At 42.2% G+C, this 10,000-nt stretch overlaps 1 protein-coding gene across 1 annotated transcript in view; it reads right to left on the minus strand.

Annotated features, from left to right (window-relative positions):
• Positions 1–5,436, minus strand: part of LOC132473400 (rho-related GTP-binding protein Rho6-like) — a 5,556-nt gene extending 120 nt beyond the window's left edge. The window contains exons 1-5 of the mRNA XM_060073546.1: positions 5,160–5,436; positions 4,600–4,687; positions 1,293–1,402; positions 888–1,022; positions 1–771 (exon numbers count right to left, since the gene is read on the minus strand). The exon at positions 1–771 is cut by the window's left edge and continues 120 nt beyond it. Of these exons, the coding sequence (XP_059929529.1) occupies positions 523–771; positions 888–1,022; positions 1,293–1,402; positions 4,600–4,687; positions 5,160–5,366 (789 nt within the window). The 5' untranslated portion in view covers positions 5,367–5,436 and the 3' untranslated portion in view covers positions 1–522. The remainder of the gene's footprint in view (positions 772–887; positions 1,023–1,292; positions 1,403–4,599; positions 4,688–5,159) is intronic.
• Positions 5,437–10,000: the final 4,564 nt, after the last annotated feature.

Raw genomic sequence — 10,000 nt, forward strand, 5'->3', positions numbered from 1 at the left:
CAGGAAACAGCAAGTTGACTCATTCGTCCATTTCCATCCTCAATTCACTTTTAAACAAACACCCTTTGGACTCGACCCCTGACTCTCGGTCTCTGCTGACTCCTTTGATTTCCGATAAGAAATGTGTTCAACCAGACCTGTTTTCAACTCCTGATCCCACATCAAGGCAGCCTATCCCTTACAGACAGTAAACAAATTCCTCTCATCTTATTCAGCCTTGATAAACAAACACCCAAACCTCATCATTGAAGTCATGAAGTCCACTCATAAAGTGCATACTGTGCTCTCTCTTCAGAGCCATGAAAAAAGTCTTCCAAATGTTTGAAAGAAAATATCGCGGTTACCAGAGACAACACATTGATCGACCATTAGCAACCTGCATATCGTCTTCCCCCAACCCCAAAAAAACCTTTCAAAACTTTTTTGGTTTCACATAAAACTTCTCAACCCCACCACAACGGCCCGTCTCCCCCTGGACCCTTGCCCCTGTTCTCTGATCCTTCCCAAGCGTCCCGGCCGTCGCTACATGATGGCGCAGCCCTTGGCCTTGTCCTTGGTCTTGAAGGCGGAGGCCAGGAGGCCCGTGCTGTTGGACAGCCGCAGCAGCCTCTTGGAGAGCCGGCTCACCGGGCTGGCCCTGGGGGCCGGCGGCAGCCTGTTCATGCACGCCAACGCCGCCGAGCGGAACGCACTGTGGACGCTCTTCTCCGACGTGAAGGCGGAGCACTCCAGGTAGGCCTCGGCTCCCAGCTGTCTGGCCAGGGAGGCGCCCTGCGTGGAGACAGGGGAGAGAGTCAGAGGGCGCTGAAGCCATAAGACGGACGCGGTGGATTAACCGGGTGAGACGCGTGACATCGATGTTACATTGAAATCCCACAAAAGCTCACCTGCTCGTGGGAGACGGGTATGTGTTTGCCGTGGGACAGCTCCGTCAGCGTGCACACGTCGCTGCGCAGGTCCGTCTTACAGCCGATCAGAAGGATCCGCGTGCTGGGGCAGAAGTCCAGGATCTCTGCCTTCCACTACGAGACGGAACAAGACATGGTTCCTTAAACTATTAGGCACTGTAGCTGGGGAAAAAAAGTAACACCTTGATTGGTATGTATTGGTATGAACATGTATTGCCGTTATGCATAATCATTTACAGTCAGATTATTATTTACTCCCTTGATTTTTTCTTCTCTTATTTTCCTAAAAAAATATGAAACTGAAACCAGAATACTAAAAAAGAAACAGCCTAGCCTACGGCAGGAGGAACGTGTTAATCACTGAGTGAACGTTACGCCGTCTACCTTCTTCAGTGTGCCGTCCACTGAGTCCGGACGGCTGGTGTCAAAACACAGCAGCACTGCGTCGGAGTCACTGTAGCACAATGGCCGGACGTTGTCGTAGTACGGAGAGCCTGCGTGGACACATGATAGGAGACAAATATTTCAATACAAGCAGGTCCAAATAGGTTATTCGCAATGCTAAGGTGCCAAGAGAGGCACTTTGATCTCTCAAAAAAATACCTAACATTCACTATGACTGATGATTTAGGGGACACAAAAGACAATTGAGGGCCACGTGGCACCTCAGCCCTCGCACCTCTGTTCACCTGACTCATTGCGGTTGCAGTCATGTGAGCTAATAATTAGGTAATGGTGGTTTTACATGTAAGGGGAATTCCTGGACGACTCAGTGGCTAAAAATACACAGCAGGATGTCTGCCCTTTATTGTTTTTTCCCACCAATCGAATCCCATAACACACACACACACACACACACACACACACACACACACACACACACACACACACACACACACACACACACACACACACACACACACACACACACACACACACACACACACACACACACCCTACAATTGTGTTTCCTACTCCTGTCACTTGGGAGTGTTAGGGAAGTTTCCCTTTGTTTTCCTTGTTTAGCGACAACGGATACAATATAGACTTAGCGACAACGGATACAATATAGACTTAGCGACAACGGATACAATATAGACTTAGGGAAATATGTGTCAACCGACCAATGAAATTGTCACAAGCTAGTTAGCAGTTCTTTGAGGCAGGATTACATGTTGAACAATGGTGGTTTTAACGGAAGCACAAATCATAAGTTCATTTATATCTGAGGAGTAACAGGTGTACTGCCATCCATTTTCCCAACAACTGTGTTTTAGAGTAAAACCTAGGAAACTAATATTTATTATTTCAGACTTATTCAATTATTATTTCAGAAGATATTGCCCACATGGTCACAGAGTGATACAAGATGAGGCATGATATCATGTAATAAATCAGTGATTAGAAACAATGTGGGAGAACCATCGTTTTAGGACCTATCACCTCCCACTCATGTCCTGCTACCGCCTGGACACGACACACGCCAACACACACCGACACACACCGACACACACACAGACACACACACACACACACAGACAGCCGCTGGGTATTTAGTTGAACAAACATGTTGATTCAAGCAGATTGCCCTTGCTACCACAATAGGCCAGAGATATGAGGAGTCATGCTCAGCTCTACCACGGAAACCCATTAATAGACTGCTAATGTTAATTAGGGAAGTCACCTTTTTACATAGGAACAAACAGATAAGATCTGCGGTATTTGACTTAGCCCTTCAGAAGACTTGTGGGTCACTAGGTGCCTACAGGATCACCACTTACACAACATATTACACTGACTTGCTTCTTGCAAGCAGCACACAATATTGCACAGCCAGGCAACTCAAAATCCTCTTTTAAAAATGTTAATATTTCTGAAGAAATGTGTTCCCTGGCGAGAGTTGACTCTGGGAGAGTCAATAAAGTATTTTTACATTCTGGTTGACATAACGCAGCAAGGAGGTCAGCTTCTTTCTCTTGGCTTACCACATACAGTAGGTCAGCGTCACACACACACACGCACACATTTACACACACACACACACACACACACATTTACACACACACACACACACACACACACACACACACACACACACACACACACACACACGTACACAAAACCAAAAGCACACATACACAATACCAAACTCACACAAACACACAAACTGACACACATTTACCCCTACATACACAAACCATCTCTCACACAGACACACACACACACACGCACACGCACGCACGCACACACACACACACACACACACACACACACACACACACACACACACACACACACACACACACACACACACACACACACACACACACACACACACACACACACACACACACACACACACACACACACACACACTTGATCCACACACTTGATCCACCTCCTGTCCGTCCAAGGCAACCCCATCTTTCTGCTGTGAAGCAACCCCCCTGATAGAAGCCAATTGGCACTGCTGAACTTCCTCCCCTCAGAGTGAGAGCAGGCGAGGGCTGTTATGAAACAGAGCCATCTCCAGTCATTACAACCACACTATTAGCAGGCCTATCGATTTGGCTTACATGTGTCTTTCTGCATTACAAAGGTAGGAAGTATAGGATCTCTACTTATAATTACAGATAGTGACTATTGACGTTTGTGATTGGTGTTGGTTGACCACCTGGCTCTGATGAGGTATTTAGGACAATGGTTGATAATAACTCTTCCTTATCTGTGTGTCTGACCACTAGGCCCGAGGGAGGGCTGTATTTTACCGGAGCTGAACATAAAATAAGATTGTCCTGTATTCAAAGTGTGGGGATAGTTTACTTAATGAAGTGTGAATGTAAAAGGGCAGACAATTAACTGTCTGTGTACTGTTTTTGCAATGAATTATAGATTTTTGAGTGAATTATTTGCTACCTGGACCGGCAACTAGCCGTTGCATTCCTTATCATAGTACTTCTCTCATTACTTCTGAGGCTAAAGACAGAAGGATTGGAGCATTTATAACGACTAGATCAAATATGCCGTACAAGACTCCTAGTAACTGCGATTTCGAGCAGAACATGAATTGTTTCACACTCTCACTATTCCACGGTTTCTAATAAAAAATGGATGTAAAAACATCCTTACTTGAGTGTATAACCACTTATAACCTACAAAATCATCCAAATACATAACCATTTCCTTGCTTTGTAGCATAGCACCAACATCAAACAGGTTTAGGTGTGTGACTACTGAGGTATTTCAGACGTGTTTCTCTGGATTGTCAATAAAGAGAAAACAGCTGCCGCTGTGTCTGCCAGCGTGGCTCCCGAGGGGCAGTAAAACAGGATCAACAGATAGCCGTCTCTGTAGGACAGTAACAACATCAACCATTTACGAGAGGAATGCCAGTCACACAATGGCCAGATAAACAGCCATTCACATCTGTAAAGCATCTCTGCCGGTACCATTCTTCTCACAGGTGTTTTGGAAACACACAACTGCCCCAGCTTATTATATAGGCCTACATGGTGAACCGCCTGATGTCTACTTTACACCTTGATGAAAGTACATGGATCACGCAGAGAGGCGTGTAAGATGAAAGGAGATCAACAAAGCCTCAGTCCACCCATGTGGTATAAGGTTTTAGAGAGCAGAGACAGACGGGTGAGGAATGCAGGTCTACTAACTAAAGGGCGAGCAGACGCACCTGACGTGTCCCAGAGGCTGAGCTCCACGCGCTGTTCTTCAAGCTGCAGGCTAGCTGTGTAGTTTTCAAATACTGTAGGGACGTAGGTCTGAGGACATGAGACAGATACAGCATTGTCTGGTTAGATTAGATTGGAAAGAATAACCTTTTAAAAAGGTGAAGACCATGGATTATTTTATAAATGCATACATCGGCGCATACATACAAACATACATAGTACATACATACATACATACATACATACATACATACATACATACATACATACATACATACATACATACATACATACATGCATGCATACATACATACATACATACATGCATGCATACATACATACATACATACATACATACATACATACATACATACATACATACATACATACATACATACATACATACATACATACATACATATACATTCATACATACTTACATACAAACATACATACATACGTACGTACACAGTCTCTTTGTAAGATACATAAACAAGAATGCATCTTTCTATAGCTTGCATTACAGTTGCAGTTGTAGTTTTCCAATGACCAAAACACATACCTCTGGGTAGCAATCCTTTGCAAAGACTTGTAACATCGCTGTTTTACCACACTGAACATCCCCGACAAGAACAAGTTTGCATCTCGCAACACAAGGCTGTGTTACAAGTATTTTTTCCTTCATCGTGTTGACAATATTGACTGCGCGAAAACAAATTGAGATATATTTTAAGTCCACAATCACTAACTTTGAAGACGCTCTTCGCATAAAGTAAGTTATTAGCCAGCAGCGGAACAGCTCTGCGCGTCAGAGGTGAACGTCTCTGAAGTGTCTGAGAGCGTCGCTGTAGAACTTTATACCGCAGCGTCAGCCAATGAGATGCGAGGAAAACACCCGATCGTCAGCGGAAGATGGACATCGGGGGCATCCACATGAGTGCATCAGCCTTGGACCCTGTATTAGCCAAGGCCTATAATAACGCTGTGTATAATTGTATACCATGCACGAATTCTGAAGTTTGTTCACATTTCGCTCAAAGACAATTAATAAACAGAGTATGGTAATGACATGTATGTTTATGATATCAATCAATTTATAAGCTTGTTACAGTGTAACAAATGGTCTAGCAGCGGCAGAAAATTCTAATAACTAAAACCTCTCAACTCTAAAATTCTAAAGACTAATAACTAATCAGTGCGGTATGTGAGTCTAACGAAGACAGAGGTTGATATACGATTTGGTCTACCAAGGTTATCTCGGCTGGGAATAGGCTATGTGTAGGCCTTAAGGCCTAATCAAAAAATCAAGAGCAGAAAATGTATTACACTGTTTGTCCTGAAGCAAAATGATTTGCATAATTCAGTCAACATATGGTTGAAAGGTCTTACATTATGTAAATTATGGTGCGATAAGCATGGGCTCATACATAAAGGGTAATAATAATATGAACAACAACAATTTATAGGCCTACATAAATTGAATAGGACTATAATGATATCTATTAAGACTTAAAAAACTTTTTACCCTTTGATAAGACCATCTCCAGGAAATACCGTGTTTTATTTCTGGTATTGCTGTTCCGATAACATTTGGCGTGCGTTGTGTTTAAGGCAGCCAACCCAAGAACTGTAAATCATGAGGCCCTGAAGTTGTAATGTACTAGAACTTCTGAATGACACCGCCATCTACTGGGGAAAAATAAACAGTATTGACCACAAAAATGTGACCTAGATGGTCATATGGGTTATCTGCAATGGCCCATACAAGTTTGTTTTGGTATGTTGTCAACGTAAAATAAAAGACCAATTTATTTTACTTATCTGCCAACTCAGGAATTATCTATAGGTCTACTATCGGCCTATCTAGAATGTACTTCAGACGATTTAAAAAAGCCAACAAATCTATCTGTGGCTTATCAGTCAATTAATTGAATGTTAAAAGTGACAACATCGCAGATTGTCATGTGAATAAATGACGGTTTAACAAACCTTACAGGCTGATCAAGATTGTATCTTATGTTATTACACCTTTTTATTTACTGCTGTAACACCTGAATTCCACTCACAGAATAATAGTGTGTCTTATCCCATACAATTTGACAAAGCTCCTGTGCGTTTTGTTAATTTTCATGAGTGTATTGAAAATATAGTTAAAAAAAATTAGCATTGGAACGGTGTGAAACATTTAATATTAAACAAATAGAAACAGTTCCCCAACACACCCTAACCTTGAGAAGTGTTAGTAAACGGGAATATTATTCTCAGATCACCCGATATGCGAAAAATGCACAATGAAAGAATATACTTTTTTTAAAGTATGTTTTATATAACAACTTGTGGTGTGGTGGAGGTGGAAGTCGTCTACTGGAGAGTGAGAGATCTAATGGAGGTCCACAACTCACTCCTGACACTGAAAGGATAATAATGAAGAGAATAATTAGTTAAACGAGCCCATAAGAGATAGATGAGGTAGGCCTACCAAAATACACCACATGTTAACACTAACCTTGAGGACGTTTATGATTTCCCCGTTCATGGCATAAGTATAGTCTCAGACAATTATTATCTAGGCAAGTGCCTTGAAGCGTGAAGGAAAAGTTTTACTGGCATTTCTTCGATACTTTCCGTCGAAATTGATGGAGTAGGGAAATAGTATCCTGGTTCGTCATCATGTTTCGGTCAAGAGTTGCCGTCTCCGAGAAACTCTCCCACTGCTTTCATAATCATTCCCTTCTGACTTATTACCAGGAAGAAAAAGAAAGGGATTCAAGGATGCACGTTTAGGCCTATGTGATTTAGTAATAATGTATTTGTGTTTTTGTGAATCCACTAGGCCTATATTACAACACATAATTCTAAATGTATTGAGCAAAAAGTAGTTTAAAAAAGAGTAAATATCTGTATTTCGACAAGGAAACATTAGGTGGAGCAACAACTCTGTGGCAGGAATTCCCGGTTGACGTTTTGCAACATGTGCCCATAATGCTGTCAGGTCAGCTCAGCTGCACTTGTTCTACTGTGCAGAGGGAAGTTGGAGCGGCATGACGGAGGTCAGCACCGTGCCCGCTGGGAAGGATCCGTCTGGTTGGGCCTACCAGCCGGGACGCGTGTAAATAGTGTACCTTAAATTGTTATTTTGCTTCCTTACGCTAGTCTCTTCACTCAGAGAACAAAGAGAGCCTACAACGTACCCCAATGTTCTTCTATTCACTATCGCACACCCCAACCTACCACTTCCCCCTTCCCTGACTCAACCCTCCAGCGAAGGAGCCAAAGATTCCGGTGTGAAATAATGAGTAAAAGAAATGGGCAAATTGCAAACAGTGAGAAACAGAGATGGGATACTTGCTCGTTGATGTGACAACGCAGGCCATTTTCTCTTCTTCCTCTTGAACAGGCCAATTTTATACTGATAATATATCTGTATTTCATTAAAGAAACACTAGGTGGTGCAACAGCTCCTAACCATGATGATGAGTTCCCCATTGAAGTTCCTCAACGCGTGCACCGGAATCAGTCAGTTGATCTGACTTGTTCTCTCTGCAGGGGGGTGAGGGAGCAGAAAGGAGTAGGTCACCACTGTGTCCGGAAGGAGGGCATACTGGTCACGGTATACCGACAGCACACACACAGACAAACACAACAGGTGTTTGTGTGTACCAAACCACACTGCTTGGCAGAGGCCACTGTGAAACTCCAGGTGGCTGGCGCACTGGTTCGTGGTATAGAATCAGCAGGCTTGCATATTCTCATCTACTCCAAGTCTGGAGAATTCTCCAAGATTTTATGTCCCAGTAGTGACTCAACCTAAACCATCCCAGCATCAGGTATACCCATGACTTCCTCAGAAGGAGATTCTGGTGGCCAGCAATGTCCTCAGATGTCCACTCATTAGTTTAGGGCCATATTCCGCATGACAGCTTCACCCTGGGGGCTACCGATTGGGGTGGAAGCTATGCATACCTTTGTGTTTACTAAACCAGACAGAAACCTAGGAGAACTAATGTATTATTATTTACATTTTTTCATCATCATTTATTTTCTTACATTGTGCTTCACTCAGAATGTTCATTCATTGGTTGACATAGTTGATGAGCAAGCGTATCATTAATCAATGATTGTTCAGGTAAGTCAACACTTAAATATCATGCACAATAATTAAAAGAAAGAAATGCTGTTCTGTACTTTGAAGATATATTTTGCATGCAAACACGTCCTATCTTATACAAAGCAAAGAAAAAGTCTGGGCTATAACTATAGTGGCCTACTGCACCAAGAAACAGAAAGAGATTATATTTCCAACACAAAATGAAAGTCGTTCAAGGCTTGGTAACCAGGTTTACGGACTACAGGTGTTAACCCAGACCATGATGAATCAACAGTTCTATTGAATATACTGAAGTCCGAACGCACACAAAACAAGCCGGTGAGAAGGAAACCTGCACAGCATGTTCACATACAAGATGTATGTGAGATTTATTTGATCATTTTGAATGACAGCAGAAGAACATCTTTCCCACTTTCTAATTGTGGCATTCCAATACACCCAGAGTCGTGGATTATTCTCCAACAGGCCACTTCTGAGCGCAAAAGGGCGGCCCTGTCTCTGATGAACTCTGAGCCTTCACTTTTTCCCCCTCTGGCCTAACTGGTGCGGTCTTTCCAGATGGTGATGATGTCCATACCAAAGAGAAGGACATTGAACAAAACCAGCCACATTGGACAGGGCCCGGGTTCACTTTGCTGCTTATTTGCTGCTTACTCTTCCCTCTGGTTGGTCGCCACATCCAGGCATACCAGGATGCGGTTCTATATTCTGCTTGAAGCTCTGGTGGACTTTAGTGGCTCTGTTCTTCTGTACTTCATTGACTGCTATCTCTGTTACTGCGGTTGGGGGCCTAGAAATGAGCATCAGGGCAAAGTAGAATGAGCAAAACAATGAATGCTATTTGTTTCGACAGTAGAGGTCACTTTATCACTACGGATGATTGTTATGAACATAGAAATAGAATCCTTTGAAGAAGTTTATGTTTCAAACAGTTTCTTTCTTCTTCAATTTCAATTTTTTTCAAAAGTAAACAACTCAATGAATGCTGCACCCTAACATCTCAGTCATTGCTGAAAACCTCACTTTAATCCTCAGATTTAGGACAGGTTTTTATTTTTTATTAATGGCATATAGCTCTATTGTCTAAACACCCTTAGAATGAAGCATAATCTCTTGCAGAATATATATATATATATATTTATTTATTTATTTATATATTTATTTATTTATATAAAGTAGTTAATTGTATGTAAGCACCACAATTTGCATGTTTCAATACTTATGTTTTACTGTGCCTACCAATGTTTTTGTAGGCTTATGCAATACATATTTTTTTTAGAAATCAGACATTTGCG

This window comes from Gadus macrocephalus, chromosome 1, assembly GCF_031168955.1.
Source record: "Gadus macrocephalus chromosome 1, ASM3116895v1".
NCBI classification, from domain to species: Eukaryota; Metazoa; Chordata; class Actinopteri; order Gadiformes; family Gadidae; genus Gadus; species Gadus macrocephalus.